General features: G+C 36.7%; 2 protein-coding genes across 3 annotated transcripts in view; one reads left to right on the top strand and one right to left on the bottom strand.

The window, feature by feature from the left end:
• Positions 1 to 7,471, bottom strand: part of LOC122093615 (plant cysteine oxidase 4-like) — an 82,072-nt gene extending 74,601 nt beyond the window's left edge. The window contains exons 1-2 of one of the 2 annotated variants that reach the window (XM_042663981.1): positions 7,248 to 7,471; positions 6,296 to 6,615 (exon numbers count right to left, since the gene is read on the bottom strand). In XM_042663981.1, coding sequence (XP_042519915.1) covers positions 6,296 to 6,395 — 100 coding nt within the window. In that variant the 5' untranslated portion in view covers positions 6,396 to 6,615; positions 7,248 to 7,471. The remainder of the gene's footprint in view (positions 1 to 6,295; positions 6,616 to 7,247) is intronic. The other variant, XM_042663982.1, reaches the window with a different exon arrangement.
• Positions 7,472 to 8,837: 1,366 nt separating this feature from the next.
• On the top strand, positions 8,838 to 9,458 carry LOC122092934 (protein FAR1-RELATED SEQUENCE 5-like). The gene has a single exon (XM_042663233.1). The coding sequence runs from the start codon at positions 8,838 to 8,840 to the stop codon at positions 9,456 to 9,458; it is 621 nt and encodes a 206-aa protein (XP_042519167.1).
• The last annotated feature ends 4,717 nt before the right edge of the window (positions 9,459 to 14,175 follow it).

Below are 14,175 nucleotides of genomic sequence, written 5' to 3'. Positions count from 1 at the left end.
GAATGATGAATTAATTAATTGGTTGAAACCTTGTGGTTTGCTTGATCGTGTGAACTTTTTCCTCCCCTCCCCCATTCTTCTCTTCTCCCCTGCAACAATTTCTTCCCTATTTCTATCGGTCCTCCATCAATAATAGATGGTGGTCCAACAAGTTCAAGAGGCGACACATCTCAGTGTGGTAAGACACAAATTCATGAAAGATAACATCCATAATCACAAACCAACGTCGTAGCAAAAAGTTGTGAAAGCATAGTGGTACAACGACGGTCCTCAAATTGGATCATAGCATAGGCTTGCTCCAATATAAGAAAGGGAGTCTGAGCCCGCAGCTAGTCATATTCCACATTTAGCCCTCTCAGGAAGTCATAGACTCTAATCTTGTGATCATGTCCTCAAATTTCTGAAATCCAGTGACATCAATAGGAGTGGTGGGAACATACTCCTCATAGAAGTCCAACTCATGCCACAGTATTCGTAACTCATAGAGTACTATGACAAAATCCCTAATTTAGGTCACAAACCTTCAGCGTAGGTCTAAAACCTAAGCATCACTCCTTGCCTGGTAGGAAAAGTGCGAAGGGTGTCGGAGTTGTCACCACCGGTGGATGCAGTCAAGCTCGCAAATCCATGCATGGTTAACATTGAAGAGGCTACAAAGATGGCTAAGACAAATTAATACAACCACTCCAGGCAGCAAAAGCACAAAAAAGTAGGGAAAAAACCTTGAAAAAAGAAAATCGACAAGGGTTTCACAACCCTGAAAAATCTATTTTCTCTAGATTGGGAGTCAAGGATGGAAAAGTGGCTAGTAGTCCAGTACAGGCCATATAGAAGGTGAACAACACAAAAAAAAAGGCATCATCAACATAAATCGATACAAAAAGCAAGGAAAACAAAATCCTGAGACAGAAAAATCAATTAGGGTGAAAAACCCAGAATTGAAAAGGTGAAAAAGGGGTTAGGTCTCTCAAATCATCAAGGAAAAAAATCTGAGAGCCCAGACAAGGAAAAGAGATGTAGTAGAGGGGCTCTTGGTAGTTTAGAGAAGCACCACCGAGAGAAGGAAGCAAGAGAGGAGAGGGGGAGAGAGAGAGAGGCAAGAATATGAAGGCTAGGGTTTAGATCTCTGTTCTGATACCATGTTAAGAGAATGTTGAGAGGAATAATGACTTGTGTCTAACATGACACTAGCCCTCTTTATTAATAATAACGGAGAAAATGTTCTACAATATTACATGGACTATTAAACCCCTAAAGAACCTAAAGAGTAAAGACATGTTTGATTCTAACAACATCCCTAAAACCATTATTAGAACAGTTACTTATGATAACAAAACAAATCAAACTCATAGTAGGATACTAACAGTATCGCATAACTCAACCCAACTATATCTTAAACAGAATAACTAAAGACGACCAAATATAACACTATAAGGACACTCTCCTATTGTGACTTATCAAAAACAGAGTGCCGCAGAGACAAGAATAGTCCTGTGGTAAGCACATAATTTAACACTTCCTCTCAAGGTGGACCAAGGATTTAGTCAATACCGATTCAAATTGGATCAGTTAATTTTGCACTTACTTTTCACAAAAATTAGACTTTTTTTAAGATTTTACCCTGGTTCTGATACTAGTTCCCGATCCGGATCAGTCGGGTGTAGGTATCAGTCTCAATCGATACTAATACAAAACAGTCCATCCTATACCGATACTTAGAACAATGAGCTGGACATATAAGTCATCCATGGCTAGCTTGGAACAAGTCTTTCCTAAAAGTAAGACCAAACAATGGCTTACTAAATGTATCACCTAGCTGATCTACAAAGGAAACAAATGGAGTAACAATAAACTTCTACAAAACTAGATCCCGAACAAAATGACAATCAACTATTGTTCAAGGGCTTGGCAAGATCTGGTTTTTTTCTCGATTTCGTGATGTCTCGAGATGAGATGACATCGGATAAACAAATATTACCGATTCTCGACCGTGATTTCGACTTCAGACCGAAATCTCAATTCATGTTCTGCTCTCAGTTTGTCTCTACCGAAACCAACCACGTGACACTATAAAAACCTCATTTTAAATGGTGCAGTTGCATAGTCTCAGTCTGTTTTAAACAAAAGTCCACACAAATTTGTTTTAAGCCTTTTGGTGCAATTTTTTACCAAATCACACCCAAGGGAGGTTGAAGCAAGTGGATTTACACCTCAACATCAACACATGGAATTGTTTTTTCTGCCCAAGAACACTTGAAGGTAAGAAAAAATTCTCAAAAAACTGTTTTATCCAAAAAAATTGATGAATACGTCTTGCTCTATGGATTGACAAAGGCCGAATTTTATTTTTATTATTAAATTTCTTTATTTTGGCAAAAAAGAATCTTAAAAATATAGTTAATTGTCATTTTTTGGAACTCATTTTTGTATATGTTGGACCATTGACTGATCTACGACCTCACAAAGTCGTTTTCTTTTCAGTTTGTAAATTAATTATTTTAATTTATGAAATTTTAAATTATTTTAGATTACAGATAATCCAAAAAATAGGGAAAATATTTGTTTTGGTTTGAAAAATCTTTAAAATTGATGAAAGCATTGCTAGTGTATTTGAACTTAAAAATTATGGATTTTGTTTCATTCCATTATAAATTTGTATTAGCTATGGTATTATTATTTCTAAAAAAATATATAAAAATTATTTTTAATTAAAGAAAAAATTAGGAGTTTGGGGGGAAAAACAAGAAATAGCTGTATTGATTGTTTTAGGACTTTGAAATGATATTCAATAGCTACTTATGCATGCATTTGTCTTGTTTTGTTGATGTAACAATGTAAAAAGGTTTAAAATTGCTGCAGAAAGGCTGAGGGTGGAGGCAGAAATATAGCATGGTTGCATAGAGAAATAGAAGGAAATGACAAGGAAAAGTCAAGTGTAGTATTATAGAAAGTGCTAAATTCTAAAAGGGCCACTAAATTGAAGCAGCACTTGTCTGGTGGGTACACGATGTGACAAAATGCACCCAATTTCTTTATGAGGTGCAATAAGCCATGTCACCATGTCTAAGCACTTAAAAGGAAGCAGAAAAGCAAAGGGCAGAAGAGTTTAATGAGGCGGTCTTAGAGAGACCCACTAGTAATAGGGGTAACCTCTGATGACTCTTACCCTGATTACAGGCCTGATCATTTCGAGACACAGACAGTCTGGAGACAGTTCAACAAGCTAGGGCAAAGAGCCAACTCTCAACCTAAATGGAGATAATTAGGGCTGCAAAGATGGGGGAAGGAGCAAATGGCTCTGGCTATAGAATAGTTGCATCAGATGCATGGCCCGCAAGGCAGAGGAGGAAGAAGCAGAATCAGGGTATTTGCCTTTGAGGAGAACTGATGTAGATAAATCACTTGGGCTTATTTTATTGCAAATAACCCTTGGGTTGTGTCATATATGTATTGGGCCTTTGATCCCATGGGTTTTCTTTTAAATAAACCACTTTAATGGGCCTAAAATATGGGTAGAAAGTAGGAAAACGGGATTTATATTCAGTGTTTTTATTTAAGTTGTTTTAATTCAATAAAAGGCCCATGGGGCCCATCGAGTGTAATGTCCTATGTGGACTATTAGTTAGTCAGTCCTACTCCATGTTGGAGTTAGAAGTCTAATCCTAATTCTATTTGAAGTCCTAGTCGTAGTAGAAGTGTCTAGTCCTATTTGGAAACTAGCTCCTAGTCAAGGTATGATTGTAATTCTGTCCTCTTTAAATAGAGGAGCCTATGTATTGAAATTTCTTAGAGATTTGAATAAGAAGATTTGCAATCAATAGCTTAGAGCAGCCGGGATAGCCGTGGGTGAGAAGCCTGGGTCGAGATAGCCACCTCCTCTCCCACTTCCCTTGTTTCTTCTTTATTTTAATCACTTTATTTCCTTTCTATTTTTTGTTTACTATTATTAGAAGTTCAGACCTGTTAAAGCATTCAAAATCAGAATCGGTCAGCCAAAGAGTGCTTGTTCTTGAAGCCAATTGACCCTCATTGCTGCCCAAGTCTGAGATCTGATCTATAGATCCTTTGGAGGACTGATTCTATACTCTAAGAAGATCAATCGATCCTCTCTTGAAGGTTATTTGAAGAAGACAAGTTGTTCCTGCAGAATTCTTCACATTCTCTCTCCTAGGTCTGAAAATCAAAAAAGCGCATAACTCCATAACCAGCCGTCAGAAGCTCTTCATATTTGGTGGTTTTTGTACCCTTGGTGGGTCCTACAATCGACCAAATTTGTAGCTCAATTGGAGCCTTACAGAATGGAGGCGCAGCTTTCTCTCTCCAGCTCTATAGCAGGTCTTTCTCTCTCCTAACGGGTTAGGTTTTGGGCTGGTTTTGCTCTTATATGGGTATTGTATCCTTGGGGGTTTATTTGATGGTCTTATTTCTTTGTTTCCTAATCCTATTTGTATTGTTTGGGGTTATAAACTACTGGGGTAGTTTCTTGTAATCTACTCCTGCATTAAGAACCCAGAGTATGAAGGTAGCTCCACCCCCATCCCACCCCTCCCTACCCCATGCCAACATGATGATCCCATTGAGGTTCTTCAGCAAGATCCTCTTGTATACAAATAGCAAGATACCAGAAAAAGAACCATAAAGCAAGTCTGGGGTGGTTGCAGAGAGAAACTTGGTGATGCAATGTCCAATTTCTTATTCTATAATAGCATCCCAACTATTATTGCCCAGGGGACATATTACCAAGCCATTATTGATGCTATAGTGAGAGCTTGCCCAAGAGCGAAGGGGCCCACTCCTTGGGAATTTATGAATGTTTATTTGCTCCAAAAAAAAGGAGTTGGGTGAGTACATTGATGGATTGAGGAGGCATAGAAATGCTATGGAGTTACTATGATGTGAGATGGTTGGACTGGACCCACTAACAGTCCATCACCAACTTCATGGTGAATTGAGATGGTAAGATTGTCTTCTTAAAGTCATTGGATAAATCCAAGGAGAAAGGATGCAATGTATATATAAGTATAAGTTGTTGAAAGACTTTGTGTAGGAGGTAAGGCTAGAGAATGTTGTCCAAGTAGTGATGGACAACGGAAGTAATTTCAAAAAAGTATGGGAGAGATGAATAGGAAAAGCAAGAATATCCACCTATTCTGGATGCAGCCCATTGCATTTACCTCATGCTTAAAGATATGGAGAAGAGATCCTTGCTAGCAGGTGTGGTCGAGCAGGCAAGGCAAGTGACCACTAATATTCTTTACAATCACTGAGAAATAAATGCAAAAGGGATTTGGTGAGGTCTGGCATAACTCAATTTGCCACCAACTACATTGCATTAAAGACCTTTCATGCAAGATGGTTGGCTTGAGATCCATGTTTGCTAGTGAGGAGTAGTTTAGTTAGCGGGAGTCGTGTACGCCAGGTGGTAGGGCAGCACAGTTCTAGCAAGACTTGAAGAAGGTCCATATATTTGAGCCAATGGTAAGGGTCTTGATGATGGTAGACTCGGAGAAGAAAAGCCTACCTGGCCATACATGTATGTTGCCACAAAGCTAATGAAGGAGAAGGTGAGAGCAGCAATACCTAGAGGTGGGAAGGCCTACGTTAAAATAATTGAGGACCAATCTCAATCGTTGAAACTTTTCACTTACAACTAATAAGGCAAAAGAGATTTTTAATTTTTTCTTTCTTCTGTTTTGGATTTATTATCTACAATTTTTTCTTTCTTTTTGAAAAGCAGTTTCAGATGTAATGGCATGTCTTTTATCTATTAAAGATGGATTTATCATGATATGAATAGAAAAATAATAATAATAATAATAAAAGCAACTAAAGCCCCCATTTTGTTTGCTTGTGATTAAATAAATTTGATTCCTAATCACAAACAAAAGATGGCTTGCAATAACTTCCACATTTAATATGATAAAAACTATTTCCTTGCCTCATCTCAATGAGAATAAGATAAGCAATAATTTTGGTTTTCACTCATCAAGTGTAACAAAAATCTAGAATCTAGACCATACAAATTATATATGTGATTTCATAGACTACTTCTCCCAACACAAAATCCACATTTAGAGCTTAAACACTCAAGAAAAGAAAACATCAAAATACATATTTACAACATAAGCAAGAGGATGAAGGAAAAAAAATATAAAATATTAATTACCTGAAACATTGACACGAGTAACATTCCATCTATAACCTCATGAATGCCAAACATGAATTCAAGTTGGGAAAAAAAAAAAGAGTAAAGACTATAATTAAAGAGAAAGAAAACCAAATATGTTTTTCCTACCTAACATAGCACGAACTTTTTCAATAGCTTCCTCTGAAATTGGTCCATTTGGAGAGAAGGATAGTTTGCAAGCTTCATACAGCTTCTGTATAGCTGGCATAGTGCGAAGTCAGTGCCAACCCACCCAAGAACTTCGTTCAGAGCGAGCAGTAATGTAACGGAAGTTGACTTTAAAGAAGCTTATGGATCAGAACAATTTCTAAATGCCTTCTGCGGTATCTACTACAGAAAAGACCATTCAATACCATCCCTATTTCTGACCAGCGGTTTCAGGATAGAGTTTGGAAACATGAATTGCTAGTCATGAATCTGCATGGTACCTATAGTCACAACAGAATAATATAATAGAAAAAAAAAAATCCCTTAAAAGTGTAATAAACAATTTTAAGCTCCAATGAGAACTAGAAACCGAAATGAGTAATATACATGAAGAAGTTTGAATAAAAAAAGAAAAAAGATAATGAACAGATAGATTTAATTAGCATCCCTAACTCCCCGAGATGAAGCGCGACACATTTCAATTTTCATAAACGCAGTCATATTTCAATTAAGAACATCAAAGTGTGACTTTCAACTGCACTTTGTGTTCAAACCAAACCATAAAATGAATAACGAAGTGTTCGACAGTGAAACATAAGCTTAACAAACCCTAGAATCACCCTGGGTTAGATGAAAATTTTGAAAATAATGCTCCAAGAATCCCTCCATTTTAGGATAAAATTCAGAAATCCGTTGTAGGATGCAAAACAATCAAATATTCTCTCGATTTCTAAACCAATTAATTGATTTCTAAAGAAGAAAATCTCTGACGAAGAGAGACAGATTCGAGAAGGAAAAAAAAAACTAAAAACCGGGATTATGAATTTCAATAGAAAAAACCAAACGGGAAAACAGGATTTTAGGTCTCGTGTGTAGAAATAGAGAAGAAGGAGAATGATAGAGGCTTACGTACCTGGTACGCGCAGTGAAGGAGAGCTAACAGGTGGACGTTCTAAGGTCTACGTTTCACAATAGAGACGGAGAAAGAAAGAGAAATTGGAAAAAGTGAAAGCGAGAGTCAAAGGAGTATATAAAGCGGAGAAGATCGCAGAAGGTAGTTGAAGATCTTCAAAAAGGTCATCGCTTTTCGGACTTCCGGCAGAGTCTCTGCGGAACAAAAATCGTCACCAATTCTAATCTGGTACAATTGTGTAAAATACCTTCTGAGAGTGACACGTGTTAAATACCAATGTAGCGGTCCAGATCTTATGCAACTGATAAAACCAATTTAAACAAAATCAGTGAAGAACCAATTTAAACCAAATCGTATCATAGCAAACCGATTTGGTTCATCAATTTGAAATAAAAGGTTAAAGTTTTTCCCTCTCTCCTCTTTCGACTCCCTCTCTTTCCCTTTCTCCTATTTCGACTCTCCCTCTCAGTTATGGTTTGGTTCTACCCTAACCATCTCTATCGACTCTTCCCCTCTCTCGCAACTTTCTCCCTCTCACTCGACTCTTCCTCTCTGTCGACTCTTCCTCGCTCGACTTGTTCTCTCCTTATGTTACGAAGCGTACTTTGCAAAGGTATGAAATACTCAAAGCCTTCTTTCTCTCTTTTTATTTTTTTCTTGCATGTTAATGTTAAAGTCTCTACAAATGGCCTTCTCTCTCTCTTTTATTTGCTTGCTGTCTCTTTGTTCCTCGCTCTACTCGCTATCTCTGAAATTTATTTTTTTTTTGAAGTATTTACATTGTACTCTGAACCAAGTTGCTATGTGGTTTTGAATGCTGAAATATTAGGTTTTCTGTTCAATAAAATTTCAATTTCAATATTTTTATTTGCTTGTTGTCTCTCTTTCTCTGTTCCTCGCTCGACTCGCTATCTCTGAAATTGAAATTTTTTTAAAGTATTTACATTGTACTCTTAACCAAGTTGCTATGTGGTTTTGAATGCTGAAATATTTGGGGAAAGGGTTGTTATTAGCCACTTATAAGTGACATATGACTGAAGGCGGGAATGTAGAATTAGGGTTATTTTCCTTGGCTGATTTGAAAATCATAATTTTTATTTGCTCGTTGTCTCTGTCAAAACCTAAGAGATTTGTTGTCTCCTTCCTTGTATTTATATTTTGTTGTTGTTGTCTTCGTCCTTGTATTTATATTGTAATCGATCCCATTAAGTTGGAATAAGATTTTGGTTGTTGTTGTTTTGTTGTTGTTGTCCTTGTATTTATAATTGTATGATTAGAGTTTCTTTTTAATAAAATTTCAATTTCATATTTGTATTTGCTTGTTGTATTATATTTGTATTTGCTTGCACTCTTGCTTATAATATGTTTCTTCTTTATTTGATATACAGTATTTTAGATTTTTTTTTTTTTTATTCCACTCTTGCTCTTGCTTTGTTAAATTCTGTTGAACTACTGTTACCTTATTGTTTTTTATTTGTTTTGTCTAGTATGGAGAATATTTGCATGAATGATGTGAGTGAACCTGGGTTTGGGATGTTATTCAATTCATAACAGGATGCATACGATTATTACAATAGTTATGGACGGGCAATGGGGTTTAGTGTTAGGAGATACTTTGTGAATAAGAGCAAGAAAGACAACACGACTATAACATCTAGGGGATTTGTCTGTTCAAAAGCTAGTTGTCGGTTGAGTGACAAGCGAGACATCAATATTGTTAACCCCCGAGCTAAGACAAGAACAAATTGCCAGGCACGAATGAACATATATTTGGTTGATGAGGGAAAATACAAGTGCTGTGATTTTATGAGAGAACATAATCATGAGCTTCATTCTACATCAACAGTTCATATGATGCGTTCACAGAGGAATATGTTAGACATACATAGGTATGAAATTGATTTGGCAAATGACTCGGGAATCAGGCCTAGATCCACAGTTGAGTTGATGGGTAGGCATGCTGGTGGGATTGAAAACCGGAGCTATAAGACTCAAGATGTTAGGAACTATCTCCGCACTAAAAGACAGCGTGCCTTAACATATGGTGAAGCAGATAGTTTGATAAAGTATTTTGTTACCCAAACTAGGAACAACCCATCTTTCACGTACTCATTTCAGCTGGATAGTGAAGAACAAATAACTAACACATTTTGGGCTGATCCAAAGATGATCATTGACTACACACAATTTGGAGATGTAGTCAGCCTTTGACACTACATTTCGCACCAACAAAGAGTGTAGGCCGTTTGGGTTGTTTGCTGGATTCAATCATCATAGAGGGCGCATCGTATTCGGGGCCGCACTTTTATATGACGAGACAATGGAATCTTTCAAATGGTTGTTTAAGGTATTTGCTGAAGCACATGGTGGAAAGAAGCCTATAACTATCTTCACGGGCCAAGACAAAGCTATAGCTAGAGCATTAAAAGAAATATGGCCTCAAACATGGCACGGATTGTGTACTTGGCACGGATTGTGTACTTGGCACTTAATGCATAATGGCATTACGCATTTGGGTCATATGATGAAAGATGGCTCTCATTTTCTTACAAATTTAACGAAATGCATATACGAATACGATGTGGAAGATGAATTCGAGATAGCATGGTATAATTTGTTGAATGAGTATGATGTTAAGCATAATGAATGGTTGCAGCGCATATATGGGCTTAAAAGTCAATGGGCGAAGTGCTACATGAAAAACACATTGACAATAGGCATTCGAAGTACACAGCTCAGTGAGAGTCTCAACAATGACTTGAAGGACTATTTGAAGTCAACTTTGGATGTTGTGCTATTTTTTAAACACTTTGAGAGAGTTCTTAACCAGAAGCGTAGTAATGAATTAAAAGCTGAATTGGATGAACGAAACAAGATGCCATGACTTGCAAATTCAATGTCTATTGTACAGAAACAAGTTGGGGAACTCTACACTCCTGTTAGTTTTCAGTTATTTCAAGAGGATTACAATTGGATGACTGTTTGCACCATTATAAGTCGAACTGATGGAAATCCCTACATTTATTTTTGGGTTGGAATTTACGAAGCAGACTGTGAGTATAAAGTATGTTGTGACCCACTTTAAGGAATTATAGCATGCTCTTGCATAAAATTTGAGACTGATGGTATTATGTGTTGCCATTGTTTGAAAGTTTTGGATGTGTTAGACATAAAGCGTATTCCTGAATACTATATTTTGAAGAGATGGACACGGGGAGCAACAAATATGGTGGTCAATGACAGTAAGGGGAAAGAAGTTGAAAAAGATGTCAACTTGGACTGTACGCAACGGTATAGGCGTATTTGTCATGAACGTATTTAAATAGAATTAGAAGCTTCAAATACAGTTGAGGGATACGAGTTGGTGAAGGATACTGCAAATGAATTAACGTTGAAGCTTGGTAATATTGGAAACCCAGTTGATCGCCCTGATATGCCAATATTGCCTGATTTCTCCGATGACGTATACGATGGATTACGTTTGAAGCATAAAGAGAAAAGTAAAAAAGGCGGTAGATGGTTAAAGAGTTGGGTTGAAAAACAAGGGAAAAAAAAAGTGGAGGCCCAAGTAACAGTCAACGATTACAAGAACAACAACCAACTCTTGCACCAACTCCTACACAACTGATGGATAACACATATCCCAGTTGCATGCCACTTATGGTGAGTAGGTTTAGTTTGCTATGTTGTTTGCTGCATTTTTTATTTTTCTTATTCAATATGGATTACCCTAATATTCAATGTCACTTACAGGATTCTATTTCCCATATATCATCTCAAGCATCTGCAGCTCATCAATCATTGGATGAAGATTATATTTAGATTCAGCTAATGAGGACTTCTTTTTTTACTATTAAGTTCAGTTAATGTGATGGCTTTTTTTTTGTGCTATTAAAACACACAGTTTCATTAGATCTTTATTTTTGTGCTTAAGTGGCTGTAGTCCAGGATTCTAAGTATTTTTATTGATTTTTAGCCTTTAATGTACTAACAATCTTTTTTCGTAGGTAAGGAGTCTTTAGCTCAAAATGGTAGAGCAACTGGGCTAGTGCCCAGGTTATGGTGGTTTGAATCTATCAAGACTTTGAAAAGTGAATGAATGTGTTTTACGTTAACTATTTCTGCTGTCATGTGCTTGTACTGGTTTTTCCAATTGCTGAACTTTATTTTTTTTTATTTCTGGTAATGCACTGGTTGTCTTACATTATGATTTGTTAATTTGCATGTTTTAATGGTTGATTAGTTGATTGATTAGATTTGGTTTTGCTTTCTTTGTTGACTTGCATGTTTTATGATTTGTTAACTTGCAGCTTGGTTTGTTCTGTCTCTGCTACTACTCAGTCTTTGAGTCCTAGCTATTTGGGCATGGTTCTTGAATGGTCTTGTTTTCATTTTGGGATTAGTACCTAGTGCTAGAATTTAGTATCTTGAAATTGACAAGTTGATCTCAAAAGGACGAAGTTGTTGATGTCTCATTGTTTGGTGTTCCTTTTCTTTCTGCCAGTTTCAGCTGTGCATAACCCCAATTTGGGAACTTAATGGTGCATATTGCATTTTGGTTTTCCATTGTATTTCCCTTAGTATAATGTGATGGTTGGGTTTCTAATATTTGAACATCAAATTGTCAGATCTGGCCAGTATGCTGGTCGAAGGGTCTATCTAATGGGGTGAACAACATATTAAAATCTGAGAAGAATCCTAGGGTCAGATTCTGAGTTATGAGAAAATCATACTGAGTGTAGGACACTCAAGAATAGAACCCCTTAATTAGGAATTGATCTCAGAAGCAGCCAGCCAGCCAGAAAAGATGTTTCAAAGCAGTCAATATGCTGTAATATCAGTAATAAAAGCATAAACAAGTAACTAAAATCAGAAATCTACCAAGTATGCTAGAACTAGGATACCTATGAATTCGATAGAGCAGTAAGAATCTGAAACCATAAATTAAATTAGCATCTACTTATCATATTCCTTATACTGAATCGAGTAGTAATGTTTGTACAGGCAGAAGAACTTGCAGCAGCTCTTGCAGCAAGTAAGGGACAACCTGCTCATGCTGATACAACAATTGATGGGGTAAGGGGATCTCATGGTTATATTACTTACCATTGTTATTAATGTTAGGCATGATGTGAATCATCTGACTTAACTTTGATGCCAGGACTTTCAGCCTCAAGAACATGCATTCCTTTAATAAAACAAGTGTAAATAAATAATGGGATATGTTAACATTCATGAAAAAAATTATAAAATTCAGCTCTCATCATTCGTGAGTACTTGAAATGAATCCAGCCATATTAAAAGGAAGCATATTTGGGTAAAGGGAACAGTTGAGGGGAGAAATGAATCCCTTATCTGTGGGGATTGGGGTTCTACCTGGGCGGGAATTGTCTCAATAGACCAAGATACCTCTACTGTATTTTGGAAAACAACATTCAAACTTTGATTTGATAAATTTAAGGTTGTTATTCAAAATTTTGTGCTACATTTCAGTAAGATAATAGTGCAATAATAGTTCCAGAATAGAAGAACCAAGTACACCCAAACAGAGAAATAAATCAGCTTACAGAAGAACCAAGTACACCCAAACAGAGAAATAAATCAGCTTACGGAGGAAATGATAACTTGGCATAGCTGATCAGGTTAGCCTACTTTTCTGTTTGAGTTTTCTTCCTTAACAGTAGAATATGTCTGCAGAAATTCTGAGCAAAAATAGTTCTAGTATTGGCTGTGCGCAGACAAGGCCTAGTGCTGCTAGGAAAATAGAACAGAAAATTAAACTCTGTAGAATAAATCACAAATCTGGAGATCAAATAATCAGAAGCCTATATTTCAAATTTAAGCCAATTCTGATCAGTATTCAGTGAGATATGGAAGTAGAAGCCATATGGAATGTGGGTGAAACAGGGGTGTGCTCCATATGTAAGTAGAGGTGTTTCCTCCTACTGTTTACCTTCAATAGAAGGTGATGCATCTGGATCACTTATTCTAGGTGAGGATTCTTCTATTTACAAGAATTCCACTCCCATCTCTTACACTAAAATGGTTCCAAATCCACAGCTTTCAACCTTCTATCTACTCAACCTTACTAATATTAACATTGGTGGGGTAGCTTTACAAGCTCCAGGGTAGACATAAATGAATCAAGTAAAACAACCTCTAGCTTCCATCGATCTCTGGTTCATTCATTTCTTAAAATAAGTGATTGATACAGAGACCAAAGAAGGCACAAAGCAATGTAGATTGGAGGCTTGAAGAGGCTTGAAGGCTGGTTGTCTTCCAAACTACAAACCAGAAACGGCTCCAAAGCCTCAAAACTGCATTACTGCTAAGCCTGCTGCCACCATTGGCACAGAAATTACATATCCCAGTGTTTAAATTTTCTTGGCTAGTTCTTTCCTGTTGAATAATTTCTTTATTTATTTTTCTCTTTAATTATTATCATGCTTAATACTATTAGCCTATGTACTGTAGGTATCCGTACTTGTTACCCTGCCTTACCATATCAATCTTCTCAGGCTGTGTATTTATTGTTTGCTTCTGGCTTCCAGTAAGTTGCCTTGCCATATCCTCTTATTACATTTAGTCTTCTATGCATTTTTTATGTGCCAATGGTAAGTTGCCTTGCCATATCTTCTTATTGCCATATCCTCTTATTACATTTAGGCTGTGTATTTATTGTTTGCTTCTAGCTTCCAGTAATTATTACATTTATAATTAAGCAGGAATTAATTCAATTGTTATTAGAGACTGCAAGCAGCTCCACTCAATCAGGTGAGAATAAAAGGCATCTCCAGCATCTTATTCCTTAAACAATCTGTACTTATCTCACACATTACATCTTTGGCCCTTCTCTTTCAAATTTCAATCACTGTGTACAGTAGAGTACAAAGCTCTTCGTTCTTGAGAATCACTGCAACTTCTTGGG

The sequence above is a fragment of the Macadamia integrifolia genome, chromosome 11 (genome assembly GCF_013358625.1).
Source record: "Macadamia integrifolia cultivar HAES 741 chromosome 11, SCU_Mint_v3, whole genome shotgun sequence".
Lineage (NCBI taxonomy): Eukaryota > Viridiplantae > Streptophyta > Magnoliopsida > Proteales > Proteaceae > Macadamia > Macadamia integrifolia.
The sequence above is the reverse complement of the archived record's forward strand: the minus strand, read 5'-3'. Positions and strand labels throughout refer to the sequence as shown.